Here is a 24951-nt window from a genome sequence, read left to right as displayed (position 1 = left end):
AAGGTGTCACAGTGAGACTTTCACAGCCACACACCAGCCCCAGTCCTTGCTGTATCAAGCCATTCTCCTCTCCAGCAAATGTTTCAGCGATCAAGGTGAATGGTAATCCATGTGAATACATGGCTCCTGCATGTAAACACATGGCTGGCATGCCCAGCTCAGACTGGTGTGGTTCACCTGAGTGTAAACTCAATATTGCCTACTTCTTCTCCAGTTTGAATTCGGCTTACGTGGTTAAAATGTACTACCTCACTGGGTGTGTCCGATGCAGTTAGCGCTCCAATAGTCACCAGTGTGATCTACAATCTTTTCAGTAATCAAAGACACTCACTCTTTTCATCTCCTGGCTTGCCTTTAGAAATAAAGTGTTCAGAAGTTTGAAATGAATTCCTGAAGTGATTTATGGGTTTCTGTTAAGGATTTAGTGTTCCTCTGCAACACTTTTCCGCTGCGCCATGTTTGTTCGTTCAGCGTTTGACAGCTGAGTAGAAGCCTGTCGCCAACTGACAGGGTTTAGGGCAGAAGGATGCTGCAGCTCAGTCAATAATGATATTACAGTTGAAGTTTGATATGTACATACATGGTCAATATATCATAAAAACATTAAAAAAAACATATCATACTGAATATTAACTAGTCCCGCCCAATGTTTATGTGCTCAAGAAAATCCAACCAGATTCAGTGGTGTAAAGTAACTAAGTACATTTACTCAAGTACTGTACTTAAGTACAATTTTGAGGTATTTTTACTTTACTGGAGTATTTCCAAATTTCTGTACTTTAACTTCTACTTCACTACATCTCAAAGGCAAATTTACTCCACTACAATTAATAGAAAACTTTAGTTACTAGTTACTTTGCAGATTTAGATTATTATTACAAAACATACAGTAACATACATACATACAGTAGCCCTATATACATTTTGGCCATTTCTAAATAGTGGATCTACAAGCTCACAATGTGTCACGATGCGACACATTGTGGGCTTGTAGATCTGCTATTTTGGGGAGAGATGGGGAGTGACATGGAGCAAAGGCAGCCCGGATAGGGAGTCGAACTCGCAACACGCTGTCAGGCTACATTGAGCCTAGGTGCCTGGATACGCCAGCGGCCCAGGCCTCAAGTCTATTTTTTATTCCAGACTTTTACTTGTAACCGAGTATTTCTACATTGCAGTATTGATACTTTTACTTAAGTAAAAAATTAGTACTTTTTCCACCACTCAGATATTGTCTGTGCCACAGTGATAAGCTATGGAAAGTGATCAGGAAAAAAGTGATGACGTCGGTAAAATTCCTCCTTGGCATACAGTGTGAATATAAAACTATTTGGTTTTGACATCTGTTTGGTCTTTTCCCTTGTCAGGGTTTGTTTTACAATACAATGACATGATATATGCCATTTGTCTTCTTCAGGGTTTGGGGATTCTAGAAAGTTAGAAAGTCACCAACTTTCGCAGCTTGTAAAATGATATTATGACATCATTGTGGAAAACATTTCTGGGGACCATGCAAAACCATCATATTTTGACTTTATCAATGACACCTGCACCTACTATGTATGAAATGTGAGAAATTTCACTTTTTTGCCATATACTGAAGCTTCAAACAATTATTATTTGTTCCAGATGTTTCTCTTTAATGCTTTAAACAACCATCATCGTCATCATTATCATCATTATTTACAAAAACTGTGCTTTTCTCAAACATATGTCACATAGCACATGGCTTATAGGTCTTTGGGTAATTCCAGATGTGGATCTGTTTATTCAGTAGCTTATCACGCAATTTGAGTAACTATCACTGAATTAAGCAAAATGTTTTATAGTAAAGCTAATGAAAAAGCATATAGTGTGTTCCATTGGTCCATTGTTTTCTTATGTTTTAATCCAGGCTTCTATTTCATTATTTATACTTTCTCCTACTACCATCTGCTACTGTGAAAGAGCAGCCTCAGTATTGCACTATATCACCATAGCACCATGCATAGCACTTCTTCTAATGTGCTTGTGGCCATCCATGTGGCCATGGATATAATGATGAATGGATAGCAGTCTGGTTGTGTTGTGGTGGACATCTATTCTGTTGTGCTGCCAGGCAACCCGGCCAAACAGGTGGTTTAGGCTTGCAATGTCTCTGGATGCCAAGGAATGAACTGGCATCTTGCAACTTGGTCGTAACACCCACAAAAGACACACATATGTACAATATATTATGCACATACAGTACATATATGTGCACACACACAATCAAATGCACACGCACACACACACACACACACACACACACACACACACACACACACACACACACACACACACACACACACACACACACACACACACACACACACACACGCATGCACGCACGCATGCATGCACACACACACACACACACACACACACGCACGCACACATGTACACACATGCGCGTACGTGTGCCAACACACACACACACACACACACACACACACACACACACACACACACACACACACACACACACACACACACACACACACACACACACACACACAGAAATTGGTGTTGCACTATTAACTTTATGTTTTTGTCCACCTTACAGAACAGTTACAGCAAATGAGCCTCAGCTTTTTATTTGTTCCAAACATTTGTACAATATGTATTGTGGTCATTTGGCAGATGGTTCCAGAGACCACCTACATTGAAGTTGTACTAGTTGCTAAACACTGCAGCAAGTTCACCAGTCTCCACAACCTTGAGGTATGAAAGAAATGCTTGGGTGGTATTTTGTGAAAATAATGATTTGTGGGTGAATTACAATGTATACAGTATGTATGTATGTATGTATGTATGTATGTATGTATGTATGTATGTATGTATGTACGTACGTACGTACGTACGTACGTACGTACGTACGTACGTACGTAGTGTGGGCTACGTACGGTGGGGTACGTATACGTACGTACGTATGTACATACATACAGTGTGTGCAATGCATGCACATACAGTACATACATGGGTGTGTGGTTGACTGTACTATGCTTGTGTGTGTTTGTGCTGTAACAATACTGTACAGTATAATTGTAAATTATATTCATGTTAATTGATTTTTTTTGTGAGATCTGCAAGATTGAGGTAGCTTAATGTTACACAGCTGTGTTTTAAAATACAGAAATAAAATAAAAGATTATTTGAAATCGCTGACAAATGCATCAGAGCCAAACCGTAGTAAAATTTAATATGTTTCATCATGCTTGAAGGTTCCACAATGTTCCAACTGGAAAACCTTGAGCAACCATGTCTAACTTCTGCACTGAGGAAAGCACTCATCTTGATAATAATGCAAGGCGTTTTCCCTCTGCTGGGAACAACTGCTCCTTATGCAACTCTCATTTCTGTCAGGTTTGAGAAGCAATGTAAGATCAGGCCAAACAAACATTTATCAGACATTTAGTGGCTGACTGTGCAGACTCTGTGCATGAGAATAATTGTAGCCTATGAATTAATTATGTTAATGTTAATGTTAATTATACATTAACATTCACACTAATGTGAATGTTATTGTATAATTAACATTCTGTAAATACCACTCAAATGATGAACTATAACCATTGTTTACTAACAATGAAATTCCAAACTGAAGAGAGATGTTAATCCATTCTCATTGCATAAATGTGTACACACTGAACATCGGTGGTGTCTGAGATCAAAAGCACAGTGATTATTAAGCTTTGATCCAGTATGGGGTCTTTAGAGCTCCAGGACAGAGCGTCATACTGAACGATAGTTTGTGAAGCCTGTATACCCAAACCCAGCTGTTTTTATTACATCAAAGACAGAGTGAAATAGATATACAAATGCAATACATAATAAAGAACCCTTGGAAGACTTCAACTCCCACACTGTAAAATCGTGAGCATTAATTCAACTCTGGTCCATTTGGTAAAATGTTGTACACTCATAGTTACAAATGGGAACATTTTAACACTTTTTACTGTGCACCATCTCCAGCGATGAAACAGTACTGTTGACCCTGCATTCTCACCTCTCTGCATGTGTGATGCGCTACATGAAGCTTAAAGAGAGGTCTGTTCTAAGTTTTCAGGTGAACAAGGTTTCACATTTGCACATCCAGCTGCGGAGGCTGCAACTGTAATTCTACAACTGTAATCGAATTGACCATATTTTATTATTGATAAACAAATGTTTCAGATAGGACACAGACATGATTATTTATCTAATGCTGTGCATCTGCGTGTCAATTAAAATATGTTATGTCACTGTGTCATTTAGGCTGAATCTGTTGCTGTGCCAGTAAACATGATCTGACCGGCAACATAACTGACTTATTGCACTCAAATAGGCCTAAGTGTAACAGACATGTTTAAAAAATATATATATATTACCTTCAACATCATAGATTTTGTTCAGTAACAAATTGACAAATTACCTAATAAAAAACATTTCTATTAGCTTGTGTCTGTGCTGCCTGCTGTGAAAGGACATGCTTAAACTTGAGATAAGCACAGCATGCCAAATATCAACACCATTATTAAAAGCAGTGGGTGGGAACACTCCTTTTCCTGTCTCACAGCAGTAGTAAATGTATCTTTGGAGGAGCTATTCTGAACACGTTCACAAGTGTCCAGTGGTGGAACGTAACTACGTACATTTACTCAAGTACTGAAAGTCTAATGTTGATGTACTTTTACTTTACTTGAGTATTTCCATTTTCCGATACTTCTTCTTCACTACATTTTATCTAAAAACTGTATTACAAGTTACTTTCTAGATTTAGATTACATTAGATTTAGATTATTAATTCGTCGAATCGCGATGTGTTGTGAAGCTTGTAGATCGACTATTTTCAAGCACATTTTTTTAAGCATATTTTGGTGCCAATACTTTTATACTTTTACTCAAGTAACATTTTGAGTACAGGACTTTTCCTATTTCTACATTGTGGTATTGCTACTTTTAAGTAAAAAAAATCTGAGTACTTCTTCCACCACTGCAAGTGTTCATACAAACACTTGAAAGTTACAGTAGTTTCAAGGTTGAGAGAATGGGAGTTATATGTCCTCATCTTGAGTTGTAAACCTCCATCATCCATCATGATGTCACCTACAGTACATCCCAGGGTGCAGGCATTTCCCTAACTGCACCCTGTAATCACATGAACCCTAGTGTCCCTATTCTAGGCATGTCATATAGGCAAGCACTCAGACAAAATAGCAGAACTACAAGCTCACAACACACCGTGGCGTTGGGAGCTTGTATTATTATTATTCAGTTGTTTTTATTTATTTTTCTTTGCGTTGTGAGCTTAGATCGGCAAAAAGGGTAACAGGGAAAAAAGGAGGGCACCAAGGGCCCCATTCTCAGGCCAAAAATTCCCCGTTAAATCGGGATAATGGACCTGCGCCGCCCCAATAGGTTATTCTAGCACCTGCTCTACCCGTCACCATTATGCCGACGCCGTTATTTGCGCGTGGAGGTGTGCCCGTGGGCGTGTTGTTGCTATATCCCCCACATTGCAATTCTACAGACACACATGGGTACGGCTTGGGGACGGGGGATAGTGGATTCTAGAAGCACCCGCTGGTTTATAAAATCACCCGTCAAGTGCACACAGACACTACAATGGCTTTGTGCGTTGGACCATGAGCCGTGTTGCCAGCCTTGGAGAGAAATAAGCAACGCAGTCCGCAGGTCTATGAAAACAAAAAGAAGCAACTCTAAGGCCACATGAGCACTTCAAACTACTAACTAGAGCTTTCATATCCCCTAAATATTTCAGCCCGGCTCGACTAATAATTGACAAATTAGACCCAGCCCAGCCCGTCAGTCATTTTTCTAAAGAAGCCTTATTTCTCATTAAATCTTGGTAATATATGAATGATCTGTGTGTGAAATGCGCTCTTTCTTTATACAAACCCATGCTCGCTCACTCTACCGCAAATGCCTCTCTCTCTTTGTACAACCCCATGCTCACTCTACCGCATATGCGCTATCTCTCTCTATACAACCCCATGCTCACTCTACCGCAAATGTGCTCTCTCTCTTCATATAAACCGATGCTCACTCTACCGCATATGCGGTATCTCTCTCTATACAACCCCATGCTCACTCTACCGCATATGCGCTATCTCTCTCTATACAACCCCATGCTCACTCTACCGCAAATGTGCTCTCTCTCTTCATATAAACCGATGCTCACTCTACCGCAAATGCGCTATCTCTCTTCATACAAACCCATGGTCACTCTACCACAAACGCCACCACCACTCCCAGCGGGGTCATTTTGATTCTATGACGGCTGCCGTCTAGTTATCATCAGTGCCAGTGTTGTGAGGAAAAACAACAAGCAACCAGGTCTAGGAAAACCAGCCCAAAAGAAGCGAGTCAAGCGACTATGGGCCACATGAGCACTCTAACATATACATCAGCTATTTGAAAATAGCAGATCTACAAGCTCACAACGCCTCCCATGCAAACGCTACGTTCATGACCCCCCAAAATAACCATATTTGAACTGGGGACCCCCCCATTTTGTTTGACTCGGTTCCACAGATAAATATTGTGAAAATAGCAGATCTACAAGCTCGCCAGGCGTTGGGTGCTCCATTGTGGTCTCGACCCACAGGTTGAGAACCACTGCATTAAAAGCTCCAAGCAAGTTACATGTCTAGTATGTTGTTGACCACGTAATGTAATGTTTTTGGTTTAGTGATAGGCTACTCCGTGGCGCGCGCGCGCCTCATTGTATGCTGCCCAAAATAACAGATCTGTAACTGTCGACACGACATGACGCAGCGCCGTTGATAGCTTGTATGTCTGTTATTTTGGGTAGGCGACGCACATACGCATCGCAGCAATGTGTCTGGGTTTGAGAGGCTTTGATTGATGTAAACTTAAAGTTTAGCTCTGTTCGGGATTACTGAACAAAGGTGGATGATGAAAGATAACGGGGACAATATGGATGTAAGTTAACTTTGCGTCACTTCAGAGGAAACTATGGAGCAACTTCAGAGATGTTTACACACCCCTGGAATCCATTAGAACGGTGGAAATAGAACGATAACAGCCAACGTGAGTACATAGGCTATAGACCTTTCCTAAAACTGTCCAATTTATTATACCCATGTGCTACTGTTTGTCTGTGTACCACGTAGGAGCGTTGTCGCAACATGATGTAATTAATTATTTGGGAGCAGCCAGTGTGTACCAATAGTATACATATTTTAAATGGCTTTCATATACTATTCCGGATCTGACTAATATGACAAGCTTATTGTGAACACAATAGGCTACAAATTAATATAAAAATGTATTTGGATAAAAAAAAAAAAAAGAAGGAAAACAAGCCCAATGTGGCTTATAATAATCAGACCAGGCAACAGTGCAGACAGGTAGATAGGCTAGAGCATATATTGGATCGGGATGACGGCTAGCGCAGTCTTCTCTTAAAGGCAATGGCTTCTGGCACGATGATTGGTTTTATCATTGTAACGCCCAAACCACACCTATGCATAATGTAACGGGTAGCTCAGGTGTTTGGCGGGTGAGGGGGGTGCCATAGAATACCGAATTTTGCGGGGAAACGCCTCTTGCCTAGTCCGAAATCCCTAATTAGTGGTTTGTTCAAATCTGGCTCTGAATAGAGCCCCAAGTGTAGACCAATGGGGGACCCTTGTCAACTGAAGTAGGCCTATGGTTTATAGAATACTGCAATACTGCAAGTGAAGTTAATCTAACCTTTAATCAGAGTCTCTGTAAAAACATTTTCAGAAATCACTACATAAATTGAGATGATAGCTCTGTCAAATTCATGATTAGCAAGCGCTACTGCTGTGTTGATGTTTGACAAATGAATGATCATTCATTAACAAATGGATGATCTTGAGGAGAATTGCTGCTCACAAAAAGAGTTTGCAGTGGAAATAATAGTGACGATAATTGTAAAGTAGTTATTTCAAGAAGGAAATGGTATGAGAGTCCAAGTTACTACTGCATTGTCAGCTCAGATTATCTTTTGTAAATTACAGGAATTCAAGAGTATTACCACATCAATATCTAGCTAAAACATTAGTCACAAACAACATACTGTACACATGTCTGTGTGTATATATTCAAGAGATTGTAGCTGGAATATTTCTTTGAGATGGCCACAGAATTGCATAAAATTGAGATAATTATGAGATAATAGTGAAGCATTCTTGTTTTAGTGCACCCACAGAACTGTTGACAGAACATACCAGTGATATGAGAGCATCAAGCGCATTTTACTGAGACTGAGTTGAACATTGTAACACATTTGTCTTCTATTTGGGACAATCTGAGATTTCTTATAGTCAAGTATAGCAAGTATGACTTATAGTCTGGTAGTGGACACACGCAAGCACGCACGCACGCACGCACGCACGCATGCGGCATGCGCACACGCAGACACACGCACACACGCGTGCAATTGACCCACCAAGTATGAATACGGTCAATTGTTCATGTTTAAGGCTGGTTGGTGGGAGGCAGATGGCTCTGACACTGATTTTCAGAGGTGTGGCTGTGCATAATATTGGCAGCACCTGTGATCTGCTGCCTTCCAGCCCTCAAGCAGGTCTATAACTGCATTCTAAGTTTTTACTTTGGATTAGAAATGTGGTTTCAGAGGTCAGATTACATTTGTCTTCATTAGAGAGAAATCTATGACTTCTAGGCAGGGCTGGACTGGGACATAAATTCGCCCCTGACATTTTGGCCCAGACCGCCCATCACAACCGGCGCGCAGATACTCTACCGCCCGCTCTTTCGAGGCACATACAAACGCACATACCCTTAATACCACAACTTTTACTGAAAAGCATCCCTCCAATCATCAATCAATCAATCAATAATAAATCAGATTAGGGCTGTTTCTCTCTCTCTCTCTCTCTCTCTCTCTCTCTCTCTCTCTCTCTGCCAAGTGTGCCGACAGAGCATGCCTTTATTTATGTTTCGTCACACAATGGTGTCTCGCACCGAACATAGAAGATCTAGAAGCCCACAACGCGTCGAGGCAGCGACGCGTTGTGGGCTTGTAGATCAGCTGTTATATGTTTGGGTGAAACTCCTGGGCCAATGTAGCCAGTGATTGGGGGCCAGACAAGCCAGTGGGCCAATCATGTAATGTCTCTCTGCTCTGTGGGCCGGTGCTACTGAAGGATTGGCCCTCTCCACTCAGAGGCCACCCAGCCCAAACATTACCGTAACTATCCTAGAAACAGGGGCAAAAAGAATTGGGCCGTGCAACCCGTTAATGATCCCAAAACGAATACTAAGCCCGGAGGCTTTTTTGTCTGGGAACAGAAATGGCTTATATAAACACATTTTTTTTATAATCAAAAGAAAACAATCAAACAATATCTTGAAATAGACCCTGGATTGTGTCTTTATCTCATGGCCAACCTGCTAACTAGATTTAGAGACTCAAGAAATGTCCCTAACACCCTGGAAAATGCTCCTAGACTCTTTAACCAACTGTGTCCCAAGCTGTTGAACAAACTCCTCCTTTAGACAGCCAAATATCCCAGAATGCATTTCGCAGATGCAAGCCAATTCAAAACCGAGAGAACGTTTTCCTCAAGATAACTTGATGAGGATGTTCTTCACAAGGATGCAAGTTTATTCATAATGTGTTGAGAAACAGCCATGGAGGACGTCTTAATGCCTTCCAGGCTTAGTTCCTCCTGGATCTCAACATCTAAATCCCGCTCCAAGACTCATTTTGTGTTGTCCTGTGAGGGCTGATTGATGTGCTAAATCACAGCGTAGATTTTAGAAATACTACCTTGCAAATAGAGTTCCCGAGCCATTATGTTGTCGATCACATTTGTATCTGGCAAAAGGGTAAACGGAAAATATTTCATGGCAAAGCTGTGGAACTGTAGGCACCTGAAAATAATGTGTTTTCAGAACGTTGTGGTCCTTTTGCAGTACGTGTTTCAAATGAAGTAAATATTGTTAACAAAGAGCACTCTAAAGAAGACCTGTCCTTTCCATCACTATGCCACGTTTGGAATGTTGCATTGGTTTGGGATGGTGGGAAAAGATTGAGCAGTGGAAGGAGGCCACCTGCCTGGTTAAGGCAGAAGTGTATCCTAAATTGAAACCAGATTTTGAGGGATTTCTTTTAATAATGGAATTCAAGACAGATCTTAGGCCTGCATATAAGAGAGAACTCTGCATATAAGAGAGAACCGACAGAGCAATATCAGATCGTGGATGGGCCTACAAGTGGCTGAAGTGAGTTTTCTCAGGAGGGTGGCTGCCTGGCTGGCATCTCCCTAGGGGTAAGAAGCTAAGGCAGAGAGAGACTCGAAGTAGAGCCGCTGCTTGAAAGTGGTTAAATATAAATATGATATATGTTTGACTGACTGCAGTCATTCCCCATTGTTCACCACAGTCCACGGCAGTCAGACTCCTCCTTGTTCCTCCTATTTCTTCCGTCCACCACTGGCCGGTACACTCTGTGCTGACGTGAATAGTTGCCTATAGTCCATAAATCTTGCAATGCTGCTGACCAACTCTAATTGCTTCCGCCCTTCTGTGTATATTGACAGGTCTTTTCATTTGTCACCACAAGGAGGTGATTGTTTCAGTTTTATTGCTTCTTAAATCTGCAAAAGCAGTTAAGCATTTGGCCTCTGATAGATGGTGTTGCATTGTCTCATGCTTCAAAGTGCACCTTGTAGCTGAATATTTTGAGTAATTCTTTCTTTTCTTCTTTTCTATCTTTGTACTACTGAGCTGGAAAAGATTAATGGCTAATTTATACTTAATAGCATGACCCTGTCGACAGGTTCCTACTTTCTTTACTAAATTGACGTATTTTCAACTGGGAAAAAAAAGTGTTGATGCACCACAAATATATTTTTACAGCCTATCCTTGGACTGGCCCTGGAATTGGAATGCTGACCTCACATATTTCAAGAACCACAAAAAAAATCCCTTTCTTCAAATTCAGAATTCATGTGTGCATTTGCAATTCTTACCTTCCAGATCTGCATGATGGCATTGGAAAAAGCTCACAACGCATCATGGATGCAACGCCATTGTGAGCTTAGATTGGCTATTTCTGGTGCACAACACCGTCATACAACAAAGTACAAACTGGTTTGAGGTGCTACAAAATGCAAAACCAGAGCAAGTATCTCAAGCCAAGCCATATGTGTGTACATTAAACACAGTTGGAGACAACCAGAGTGTTCTCGTGGATTCCAAAATGTTGTGTTTGTCTAGGGCACAGAATGGGTTTGGTTTGGCTTGGACACCAGAGACAGTATTGGCCCCTGTGTTTGAACTGATTTAGCCCATTAAACCCAGATATGGAAAACTGTCATCAGTTTAGTCTGCAATATAAAGAACTAGCAAACTTCATAAAACATTTGGAAATACGTCCAAAAGTAAAGCTTTCAAACAGGCCATATGGGCAAAGTATGATCTGATAATGTCAACCAAAAATGGAAACGACCCTCTTTTGGAATTATTTGCTAATCTTAAATCATTCATCAGAAATAAATTTAACAGCGTCAATGTTTTTGGGCAATTCCCTCTAGATTTGTACACAATTCACGACTCCAGAGTATTCTGTAAATAAGCATCACTTTTTGGAAATGCTCCATTAAAAAGTAGCAAATGTACTGTAATCATCTCTTCAGGGCAGATAATTCCCTTCAAGTTACATGAAATGTGTCCCTCTGTTCCCGCTAACAATTGAATAAACACATGCACAAACAAACAAACAAACAAACAAACCCTGCCAGGGTAATTAAGAGGAGGATGGCTTTTATGGACACATAAAAAACTTTTAGGTTTCTGTAATATAGTGTATTCGCACTCCACCAGGGGTACAATTACAGTACAAGCATTTTGCTCCGTTATTAAGCCAGCTTTGGGAAGTGTCAGTTGAAGAGCTGCAGAGTCAAGCTTGAGACTGCTAGGTTGATGGTTCAAATCCAAGGAGTGGTGGAAAATGTGAATGAGGATATTAAATGCATCCTTGAAAGGTTCATTGACACTCCTATACTGTATGTGGAAAAAAATGTAAGAAGTCATAATAATGTCACTCACCACTTGACTGGTACTATACTGGCTGTTTTCAAACGCATGATACAAAATTAAGTTATAAATCTCTCACTTGTGTGAAGGAGGCTGATGCAGCAAAAACGAGCACTGCTAAGGGGTCATTCGTGTTACTCCTGGCTGTTGAATATTATTATAAAGCTCTCTGCCCTAATATCCTTGAAGCAGAATTGCTGCACAATCCCACCCTATTTAATAACTGCCATGAATGTACCTCCATCATGCTGATGTGTTATTATTTATTGATTAAAGATTTCCTGATCAAAATCAATAGATGTAAAGACAGAGCAAATGTGATACCTCACTAAATGCTTTGTTTTTCATCTGAACAATGGGCCAGAACCTCAAAATCATGCTTATAGTATGTGTGGTGAACAAGTCAGTTCTTGAATGAACACAGACACTGTTCATTCAAGAGTATGTACAGTATCTCCCACAGACATGGAGATAGTGCTTGTGCCCAAGCACACACACACACACACACACACACACACACACACACACACACACACACAAACACACACACACACACACACACACACACACACACACACACACACACACACACACACACACACACACACACACACACACACACACACACACACACACACACACACACACACACACACACACACACACACACACACACACACACACACACACACACACACACACACATTCCAGTGTGCACAGCACCATTTAGCACCGCTAATTTCTGATCTCCACTCCAGTGGTAAAGGCTCACAATGAAAAATCCCTCTGAACTCACGGATGAAGGACTGGTTCCAACAGGATGGTCTGAGATTTATGCTGGAGAAGCTAAGCTATCTTCCAGACCCAGACCACATATCCTGAATCTTTGACCAGACTGTGCTTTGCCTATACAGTAGGCCTCATTTCACATGCAGGCGGATAACTGAGGAGTGGTGAGAGAGTAAAGAATAATGAGTTGTTGCCATACCATGTGGCCAGGATTTTTAACAGTGGAACAATGTGACCCTTGCCCTTCTAAGAGGTCAGTAATACCTACGGTAAGTATGTAACTTGTAAATATGGCAGTGTGTATATGTTTTGGCTCTGCAGTAGGGTAGCCGTCTACAAGAGGGTCTGTGTGTGTGTGTGTGTGTGTGTGTGTGTGTGTGTGTGTGTGTGTGTGTGTGTGTGTGTGTGTGTGTGTGTGTGTGTGTGTGTGTGCGTGTGCGTGTGCGTGTGTGTGTGTGTGTGTGTGTTTAGTCATTATGCCAATTAATTCCTCTCCACACACATTGTGTGTTGTTACTGCTGTTGTATCCTACGGACTCACCTGCCAGTGAGGAGACGCGCCGAGAGGACTTAAGAGCCTTCATCCTACTCCTCCCGCCCAACACTCCCTGCTGACAGGTGCCGCCCCAGCCCGTAGGAATACGAGCAGTGACCTATATCACCCTCCCTGCCCGGCTTCCCTCCCCCGAACACGGGCCAATTGTGTTTGTATAGACGTTCGACAAAGCCAGAATGTCTGTCTGTCTGTCTGTCTGTCTTTTTTTAATTCATAGCACCTGCACAGTGGAACTACCCGAGTCCAAATAAAATCTTTATTTAGACTCAGGTATAGACAGGATCTATAACCAAAACATATTATCAAATAATCACATCATGGTTTGTCTAATACAGTAACACATTCTCTGTGCACATAGTTTTGACAAAAGCACAATGCCTGTAGGACACTTTCAGCACCGGTGAGAGACAATGTTTGGGTTTGGTAAGCTACAGTGAAGTCTACTTAAACACACGGTCTCAGAACAAACGCAAAGTATTCTGTGACCGTTCCTCTAAACTCTGTGCCAAGCCTTTGTTTTTATTACGAGATACTCTGTGTCATTGTGGAAGGGGTAACTGAACAGGTCAATTCTGCCATTATGTTTAAAACTGCTGTCTAGAACAGCTGTTGTTCTGTTCAGTGAAGTACACAATTGCCCCAGTAAATGGGTGGCTGTGTCAACACAGGGTAACCTCATAAAGTTAGGGATGTCTTCCTGCACATCTGCTTTCATGTAAAATGGATTTACCACCATAAAGGATTGTGCTTTTACTTGTTACTGTTATTATAGTTAGTTAATAATATCATTCATAACATGCATTACAGATTTCCATTTACTTAAGAAAACACTAAATTGACCAACTTCACAATCCAAGTCCACCGATCCTGTTCAATTTCAGTGTTCCAAATGCCATGTAATGGTACAGTATAATCAACCATACAAGTTGAGGTATGCTGCGATTGTAAGTTATTGAAAGATATACAATTGATATCAATGGATATATACTGTATGCCTACACATATTATGTTCATGTACCTGCCCATCATCACTCTACATACATGCATACCTCACTTTACCCAAAATTAAGTCAGTGATACACCCCATACCTCTACTCTCACATCCACATGCAGTTTCTTTCTTTTTCCCCTCATTCTGTTGACTCTGAAGTAGCTTGACAGACAGATGGTTATGATAGCCAACTTCTCGTTAAAATGTCACAGGAGAATGTATTCCGTGGTTGTTTTAGTCTCACTCAATAATTTAGTGTGATCTTCCACAGTTTGATTCAAAATAACACATTGTAATTGTGAATGTGGATGGTTTGGCAAACTGAACCATTATTAGAGGAGCAAAAGAAAAATGTATCCTCGCCTGAGGGTCAACCATTTTTCACGTTTGAAAGATTAACATAGTTTTTTGGCAAACTACACATCCTGCCCTGTAGGTTATTATAAAAATAAGACTGACAGAGGTGAAATAGTTTCATATCACCTGGACGAATTAGTGATATACTGTTTTGGACTGTTTATGTTGAATGAAGGACAAATCGGTTTGAGGCCAGAGCATGTGTGTGTGTGTGTGTGTGTGTGTGTGTGTGTGTGTGTGTGTGTGTGTGTGTGTGTGTATACGTAGGTGTGTGTAAGAGAGGAGAGGCGGGTGGGGTTGGACAAGCAGAGTAAGACATGTAAATGCTAAATACCTTTGGTAAGCTTTGACCAACGCTTCCCTCTGCTTTTATTAAGTATTACATTCCATCCTTATGAATAGATAGAGATCTCAGGCAACTTTGGAGCCCCCAACACCACTTTAAGAGCCCCTCCATTTGAGAGCACTTCAAATATCATCAGGTTAAATTCAGACAAGAGGAACAGCGAGTGTTTCTCAAGATCACTTTGTGGTCAGTGAGGGGGGGGGGGGTATAGCAGAGGTCTCAAACCCCAGACTTGGTGTTGGAAGGGCCAAAGGGTTACAGGGGCCAAATGGCACCATTTGTTAGAGCAAATTATGAAGAAATGGGGGTGTGGGGGTCTCCTTTCAGAGTAGGTTGAAGGAAAAATGTTCATGGAGTCCAAAAACTTGACTGTTGGACTGTTGTTAGTCTGAACAGTGTTATAGAAATGTAGATGCACACTTAGATGTAAAAACAAACTCACAAAAACAATACCAACACAACATCAATAAGGGCAACATTGAGGTGCCCTTGGGATTTGTTGAGGGTTGAGGCAGTTTTTTCAGTGGATGAGGTGGTCACGCAAGTTCTGTCTACATTATCAGAAAACAAAAATCCCTCTGAGGGCTTTGAAATCAAAGATAGGTCCTGTCAGCACTGATAATCCGCACATACGCTTGAGACATTTTCTATGTTTGGCTGTAGCTGTCATTGTCGGTTCTGTCCACCGTTACCACATTAAAAGAATTCAAGGGGAGCAAATTTGGAGAGTGCTCCGCTCAAATAGTTTTTAATAAGTCAGACGAGAGGGACGGCGATACAATACCCCACTTCCCACATCGATTTTTTCAGTTCTTTTAAGTGAATCCATGTTCACTCCTCCTCACAGAGTGTTTCTCTTGAAAAAGTCGTAAAGGTTTATTATTTTCCACACCATCGCTAACCTCATCTTTAACAGATGTAGTTTGTGTCCCGCTTTTGTCAATGCACTACAAAGCTTCCCTTTGTGAGAGGGTGAGTTTTTAACATATTGGCAGTCTTCACTGAGTAGAAGTCCAAACGGAGTGGTCAGGAAAAGACCACACAGTCTCAGTCAGACTATCACTTCAAAGACCTATGACGCCAACCTCTCTAAAACCTTCCGGCTTTGGGTTTCCCTCATTCATCCTACTTTCACCATATGTCCACACAGTACTCATAAGGGTCCATTTTACACTCTCAGAGTTAAATTAACAATACAGATTTTACTTGGTACCCTGGCTGCCTGTACAAGTACTTATTGTGCCTCCAGACCACAGTCCTGTGTGTCCAGCCAGGGTTGCCAGACCCTGATTCGATTAAAATAAACATGTGCACCTGTCTCCAGTGAGCAGTAGTAGAGGAACCAAAAGTTGAGGTGCAGGCCTGAGACATTCTTCCTCCTTACAGTTTTTTTTACCATTTTGAAATGTCAGTCAAAAAGCTGATTTTACCTCAGAGACCTTGAAGAATGTCTATTTTTACATTCAATGGCATTGAGCTGTAATATGTAGCCGCTGTATAATAATAAAAAAGTATGCATGATTCAAAGAAAACAACTGTGTTATTGATAGTATTATAGGACACCGACACAGCTCTTCACAACATACACCACCACAATAACAACAACCTCCACTACCTACAGTGAGGATTTTAGAATGGTGATTAAGGCTTTTAAGCATTTCATACAGTACATCTAAATATAATGTTGATGGCTAAGTGCCTGTCCGGTCTAAGTTGCTTCTTGGGCGGTCATTCAGGGAATAGAAGTTGCAGAGAACATCAGTTGGAGTTAACTGCCTCAGCAACAGTCTGATAAGACCACAACATTTACTGGAGCTAAGCTGATACCTCTATGGCTATTTTGAGCACAACCTTATGCAATATAGGTGTACTGTAGCTAGGCGCTGAAGGTGAAAGCATGAATACATTGATTGATACCAGGCTCTTGCAATCTCGACAGCAAAAACATTTACCAAAAACTAAATACAAACTCAATTTCAAGATACCAACTGATCATTCCTCAACTTAATCACTGAATAAAACTGGTTAGGCCTACCTGAGTTTTATAATAAACGTAAAGGTGATATTCTTTTGTTAAAACTTAGAGAGAGTTTTTTTTGTTAAAAGGTTAAAGCTCTACATTCTGAAAGTAATCATATAGAGTGTTTGTTCAGTAACAGGGGGCTCCCTGTCTCTCCAGCTCTTTAATAGAAAATACACTTTCAGTTAGGTTGCCAATTTCAGCCAATCAGGAGAGAGTACCCATATCAGCTTAAATTGTATAGTGTTGCAGTAAAGATTTTGTCTGCTCATTTCTTTGTCATCACTTCCAATTTCACTAGTTTGATCTGTATCCTATGTGAGTGCTCTGCCAGGTTGCCCTGGATACAATTGGTATCCCGACCTGAAAATGCATTTTCTGTTTATTAAAGAGCTGGAGAGACATTGCAATAGGCTACTTGAGCTATTTACGTAACATTTATTTAAAAAAAAAAATATATATATATATCACTTTAATTGAAATGTGTGCTAAATATAGCCTATATTTGAGGATATAGTTTGTGAGTAGATGTAGTAGCAAGGTTAAAGTAGACAAATAAATATCAATATAATATATAATATATGATAATATCATATATTATATTATAATATATAATAATTATGTATCTGAACATGGAGACAAACAGGACTACCAGACTAAGTTGCAACAAACAAATATGTCACAAAACATATTTTTGAAATAAGACAAGACGTGAACTTGACTCAATCCATGCGGAGACGCCCATAACGGCTGCGTGAAGAGACGCGCTATATATAAGCGTGGTGTGCGAAAGGAGAGCCGTGGGTTAGTACACTAGTAGCGTGTTGCAGAAATCTCTGCACTTTATCTCGCTGATATACAATCTAGCACTTAGTAGCCATGGATCATTTTAAACGAACGTTATCAATTTAAAGGTTAACTGGACTGGAGAGTTATTGCCATCTCCATCACCAAATGGAAACATGATTGTCGATCATGTTCACCAATTTGTTGAGGGATTCGGTGAAATTGTTACGTCTGTAATGGATTATTTCTGGATTATCTCTTTGTGAAGGAATATCATTTTCGTAACATTTCTTTTGAACATCTTTCTTAACTGAATGGATTTCTACCCCATGTATTGGTGAGTTTAGCCTATTTGTTTATTATCTAAATGAAAGGTAAACTACAACGATCTAGCCGGTGACGAAACGAAATTAAAGCAATCTGTCACTTATCAAAAATAGATGAGAAGTTTCACTTTAATTGTATGGTCAGTTTTAACATAACTTTTGAAATGCTATTTGTGATTGAATACCGTCCTTGAAAGGATCAATGTAGAAACATTTGATATGATCAATATAATCAATCATTATATTGGAGGCTGGAGCCATCAAGCCTGCTTGACATAGGCTACTTTGGTGAAGGAGTTGATTCCATCCGTTGCAATCTCGTGCAATTAAGAATTTAAGAAATAAATAGATAATAATAAATCAAAAATATAAACGAGATATCACCATTCTCAGTTTATTTGCATCAACAGCCTGTTTGTAAACACCATCAGATCCCACTAGGCTTGAGGAATGTGTCTGAGGTCTCAACAGAACTGTCATAACTTGTCCTTGGCTCTCTAGTCATACTTAACAAGGTTCATGGGGTGAATGGGCTTTGTGTCAGGTTTAAAGGGAGGTTTTCGAGGATAATTTGTGGTCTGTGAATTTTTGGGAAAACATTCTGAACATTTAGGCTACTGTAGGAAAAAATACTGTAGGTCTCAATAGAATATCAATATTAGGCCTATAGTTCTTATTTACGGTTTCCTAAACATTATTCCATTTAATCTCAACATCAACCATATCTGACTCATTTAAACAATGACTCGTTTAAATAATGAGTCAGATATTCAATGTCTACATTTATTGGCCTATACTCTTTCTCCTGCAGGCTCTCTGTGCCATGGGCCTTATAACCTTCAAGCTACAACTATGTTAGCGATGAGCCACTACAACTCCTCGGCCCCCTATCACCTCCCACCGTTCTCAAACCACAGCCAAGGAGAGGTGAAGGCTGTCGTGGCCATGGAGGGCCTGTCTCTACAGGGGAACCTCACGTCGGAACAGCCCACCTCCAGTGAACCCATTGCGGCCATGCTGTCCATGACTCTGGGCATCATCTCTAATATCGTGGCCCTTGTCATCCTGGCAAACGCCTACTCTCTCCAGCGCAGACGCTCCAAAGCCACCTTCCTCCTATTTGCGAGTTCACTGGTGGCCACTGACTTCACCGGACATGTGATCCTCGGGGCGCTGGTCCTCACACTCTACCTCTCTGGAGGGGTGTCTCCGGAGGCGTATGACACAGCTGACGCTATGTGCCAGTTCCTAGGTGGGAGCATGGTATTCTTTGGCCTATGCCCACTTTTCCTGGGCTGTGCCATGGCTGCTGAACGCTGTCTTGGTGTTACACAGCCGCTGCTGCACTCATCTCTGGTCACCACCACGCGAACAAAGATCTCCCTGTCCGTCATCTGGCTGATGGCCCTCTGTGTGGCAATGCTGCCTTGCTTCCAGCTGGGCTCCTACACCTATCAGTACCCAGGGACTTGGTGCTTCATCAAGGTGCTAGAGGACACCCAGGAGGCGGATGTGGCATTCGTGGTGCTTTTCTCCGGACTGGGCCTGGCGTCTCTGGCCGTGGCGTTGGTGTGCAACACCATCAGTGGACTGACATTGGTGATGGCCCGGCTCAGGAGACAGCCTGGCAGCCACCACTCGGCCAAGTCTCACGACATAGAGATGGTGGCTCAGCTGGTGGGAATCATGGTCACCTCCTGTATCTGTTGGAGCCCTCTGCTGGTGAGCAGCTCCCTATATAAAGCACAAACACAGTACAGAATGGAGCATTTTCTTTATTGTCCTATTTGTTAGTCATGCTGGATAAGAGTGCTTAGAGAATACTAAGTGCTGAAGTTGTAACGTTGTAAATTATAGCCTTCATGACACACTGGCCCTCTGAGGGCTTATTGGATGCCAGTACTATACTATATACCCTATATTGTATGAGCATGGAGCATGGACTACATATTAAGCAGGCAAGTTGCAGTTGAGTGTACTGTTCCTATAAACTGATATACTGTACATATATATGTATACATACACACACACACACACATTCTCTCTCGCACGCACGCACGCACGCGCACACGCACACGCACACGCACACGCACACGCACACGCACACGCACACGCACACGCACACACTCTCTCTCTCACGCACGCATGCAGGCACACCAAATGAGTATGTACTTGTTCACGGACCCCCCATCTAAAAGTATACACACACACACACACACACACACACACACACACACACACACACACACACACACACACACACACACACACACTGTCGCTTGCAACTTGAGTAGTTATTCAATACAAAATAGCCATCGAAGGAGGTGCTGCAACATCAGCAATGCAATATGAACAAATTTTATGTCACATTTAGTAGGTGAGTAGTATAGTAAAGAACAGTACACTGATCCTGCATTAGTATTCTGAGAGGCTTAACCCTAGAACACTAACCATGGGTGAATTTCACCCGAACAATTGTAATTATGTGATTTTCATAGAAGGTAGGTTTGTTTCCCTGCCCCATCCCTGTTTTTTCTACAGGGTGGTCTTCGGGTGAATTTCACCCATGGTATAGTGATAGAGGGTAAAAAAAATCCCACACTCCCACAATGATCAGCTGATGCAATTAGACTGTAACTTAACTGGACAAGGCTCACATGTCCCAGGAATGGGTGGACCAAAGGAAAAGTTCCCAGCTCCATTTTTTTTTAAGGAATATTTCTTTTATGATACCCACATTTTTTCACAGATTTTGCTGCTTTTTTATAGGGTTCCCCCATGAGATATTTGTTTTCATTTTTTTGGTGAAATATCAAAGAGGAGTACCTCAATTTGCCATGTATTGTTGTACTTTAATATATTTCGATGAGAAATATATTTATGGAATTTATTATATCGGGTAAAATATACCCATGGTCAGTGTTAGTGTGACTATTTTCATGGTTAGTGTATAGGGTTAATGAATAGCTACTGTATTGTAAGGAGGTCCCTTTGATTTTGAAGCTGCCTGTGATTTTAGTGTTTCCTATTTTCTGTAATGGGTTTATTTAAAGGGCAGCCTGGTGACACTGCCATAACTTACTCTTTTTAATTAAAGTTTGCAAAATGTGCAGGTTGGTATTGATTTGATGGCTGAACCCAGTGTTTCTAACATGATGATGCTAAGTGCCTGTGCTGTCTCTTTGTTTACAGATCTTTGGCCTGATGTCAGTGATAAGATCCTATAGAGGTTCCATTGGGGATGACCTGTCCACCTACAAAACCCTGATGGTGATGGGCGTGAGGCTGGCATCCTGGAACCAGATCCTTGACCCCTGGGTCTACATCTTGCTGCGTCGTGCTGTCCTTCGCAAGATCTACCTCATCACAAAGCGCCAAGGAACCCTGAAGGACAGCGTCTTACGGCGCTGGGACCCCACCTCCTTTCACAGCTCAGGGAAGGGCACAGTCAAAAACAATCTGAGCTGAGAATGTCTCCTCTGGATTTTCTTGCCTCCAGCCAGGTCCTAGAAGTCAAGAAGTCCTTTGGATATTAAAACTATAGAGAATGTGGCTATGTGGCAGCATGAAGGTGAATGAGCAAAGACATCTCAAGATGCAGTGAGTGTGTCTATGTGTAAATACAGAGCAGGCACAACTTACAGAATTTGACATCAGATATGTCCATAATAGACCTTTGTTTTCTCTTTCCATTCATCTTGAACACTAGATTGCATATGAGTGTTTTAAAGCTTACAACGGATTTGATCCTCTGAGCTCATGAATCAAAGTTATTTCATACTGTGATATTGCACATATTTTTTTAATATATATATTTTCTAATGTTTGCCTACAATAAGTGACCATTCCTTATTTTATGTCTTCACTTGGACTAGCAGATGTAGGCTACAATATGTAAATGAAATAGGAAGCATACAATACCCATGAAAGTCTGCCTAAATCAATAGCTTCTGAGCTATATGCTTCTGCAAAGCATCAATTATAACATTTTTAAACATTGTTTTTACGGGTGTTTACTTTGAGGAAATGTCATTTCAAATTCATTATCAAGTTCATCTACAGAGGAGGAAAGATGGATTATTGTGCAAATACATGTTTTCAGCCAATAATCAATAATCCTAGAACATATTGTTGAGCGATAACGTAACGCAACCATCTTGTATTCCTCATTTTGAGGTTTGACAAATGTGGAAAAAATTGTGCAATGATAGCATAAATGCTGAATGGAAAATCCAGGGTTATCCAGGAAGGTAAAATCCATTGAAAAACCTACGGTAATATTCAGCCGATTGTATTCTGGAATGTTGCTGTTCCAATATTGTGGAATTCATACATTTTATTAAGCTGCCTCAAAGTAGACTTTTCCCTGACTTAACACCACGTAAAGACTTGTGTATTATTGTAAATTCAATAATGCTAACTTATTACTTGAACCCTCAATTTTATGAGGCTATGAACTGAATGTAAATAAAAAATAATTGAATGTCACAATCTAAAAGCTATAACATTTTCTGTTCTTTCATTAGATTTCTATTCTATTCTATCTATCTATTTATCCTATCTGTCTATATTTAGTGACTTGACTGAGAAAAAAAGATGGATGTTTTCTAGAATGTGTTGCTAAATTATAAGAAAATACTATAGTAAACATGCATTGTACAGAGCGAGGCCAGGGAACTCAATCCTCAAATATTTTGTACATTGGACACAAGACGACATTCCGTCAAAGCCCACGACTGATTAATATCAACATATTAAGCGTGACACTGACAACATAACCTGCACATCTGTGACACTCACATATATGCGTGCACACCACCCAGACACAGAGACACCGAGATGGAGAGACGCAGTTTTATGTTACTGTGTCAGGCAGTGCACTGAGCGCTCCTTTCTAGTTTCCACTACTCAGCAACACAGCTAAGTGTTAGGACCACACCAGGACACCAGGCATGGAGCTTCACAGAAAGGTCCAAGGAAATACAGTTATTATTACCGGTAGCTGGGTTTAGTTCCCTGCCACCCTGCATACAAGCTGCAGGTAGTAATGTGGGTAGACTATTCTGTGGGAAGGGTGGCCTAAGGCCTTTTGTCTCACATTGATCCCATAGTGGGTCCACAATTTAGTATACCAATGCTGGGCCCTCATTAGCCAGAGGAGGGGGAGGTTATAGGCGGGGCTAGGCCCTCAGCAACGTTTTCCCCTTCAAGGTGTTCTGTTGGAATTGGAAAACCAGCTCTTGAGCTAGCTCAATATAAATACTGTATGTGCAGGTTCCTCCCCTGGGCCCTCAGCATTTAAAGAAAAATATTAACATAGCTTTATTGTTACAGTGGCACTGGTTACTGGTTTCATCTGACCACTTTACCATCACAGAGAAGTGTGTACCTTGTGGCACTGGCAGTAATCATACTGTACAGTACATAGAAGCAAGCTAATTGTGCACGTGTGGGTGCATATGATAAGGGTAGACAGACACTAGAGGGCAGCACAAACATGTATATAGTTACTGATCCCACAGGGGAAATTCAGGTGTTAAAGGCAGAACAGCATCTAAACACAGGGCAGATACAGAAGAAAAAAGATGCAAAGGATTCAAATAAGAGTCAGTAGGTAGCAACATACTGGGACTAGGACACACAAACAGAAAAAAAGCTGCTTGTGGTTTCTCACGGCTGCACTATGCAAGATTTTAAGCAAAAATCTGAATCACATATGCAATTAAAAATGTGTAAGATCAGCCCATCAGCCATCACCCCAGGCCCAGATTAATAAATACATTTTAGGGGTCAGGAGGAGTATGAAAACAGTTGCCTTTCGCTGCCACTTGGGGCCGCTAACATGCTCTCATTCAGTTGAGCACTAACTTCTCCTTTCTACATGTTCTAATGCCTATCATTAAAATGTTACTGAAATCTATTTAGTCTCTGTGAAGTGCTGGGGGGGGGGGGGGGGGTGGGCTGCAGGAAATGGACCCCACAAGCTTGTTTTGTCTGAATCAATTTCCCCCACTGTAATTGTCATTGCAATTATTCATGCAAAAATGTATTCTGAATGTGATTCAACTCTTGATTCAATGCCTTCTTCTGTGATCTAGTTAACCATTCCAAACCCACTTGCCAAATCAACAGTGTGAAGCAGGACTTGGGAATTCTGAGAGCACTTTCTGTGCACTTTGTGCTAGGTTCTTCTACATAGCTTGATAGTGAAGAAGAAGAGACGCACAGACATCGTTCTATCATTTTATTCAAAAGGGAGGGTTACATTTGAGACAAATCTTGAAATCATACTTGACTTACTGTATAATCAGTGCAATCCATAGCAGAGAGGAACCAGTAATATTAATGACAATCATTATGGGGAAACCATGCTTACATATGTTTCTGATACAATACACACGTATTAAGAGAGAATAATACAATATATATTAAACTAAAGACGTTTACCACAATATGTGGGACTGAAGGTGAGAGGGGGGGGTATGATGGTCTGAGGAACGGTGTGGGGTCTGTGGTCTGAGGAAGTGACAGGAGGAATGGGGAGGGGTGGTGGGTGTTATGACCCACTCATAAATCATGTGAGCCCTGTCGAATGTCAGGGGTCATAAATCACTCATGATGACCTGTCAATCAAATACAAATGAACACACTTATACTTGCATGCATGCACAAAAGGGGCATATTTAATGTACTACTCATGTC

The 24951-nt window shown here is 41.1% G+C and overlaps 1 protein-coding gene across 1 annotated transcript; it reads left to right on the top strand.

Moving 5' to 3' along the window:
• The first annotated feature begins 18030 nt into the window (after window positions 1–18030).
• On the top strand, window positions 18031–21939 carry ptger1a (prostaglandin E receptor 1a (subtype EP1)). Its single transcript, XM_080420118.1, has 3 exons — window positions 18031–18260; window positions 19061–19971; window positions 21442–21939. Exons 2-3 carry the CDS (start codon window positions 19102–19104, stop codon window positions 21715–21717), a joined length of 1146 nt encoding a protein of 381 aa, XP_080276244.1. The 5' UTR covers window positions 18031–18260; window positions 19061–19101; the 3' UTR covers window positions 21718–21939.
• The last annotated feature ends 3012 nt before the right edge of the window (window positions 21940–24951 follow it).

Source organism: Gymnoscopelus braueri (genome assembly GCF_963280865.1).
Source record: "Gymnoscopelus braueri genome assembly, chromosome: 2".
NCBI lineage: Eukaryota > Metazoa > Chordata > Actinopteri > Myctophiformes > Myctophidae > Gymnoscopelus > Gymnoscopelus braueri.
The sequence above is the reverse complement of the archived record's forward strand: the minus strand, read 5'-3'. Positions and strand labels throughout refer to the sequence as shown.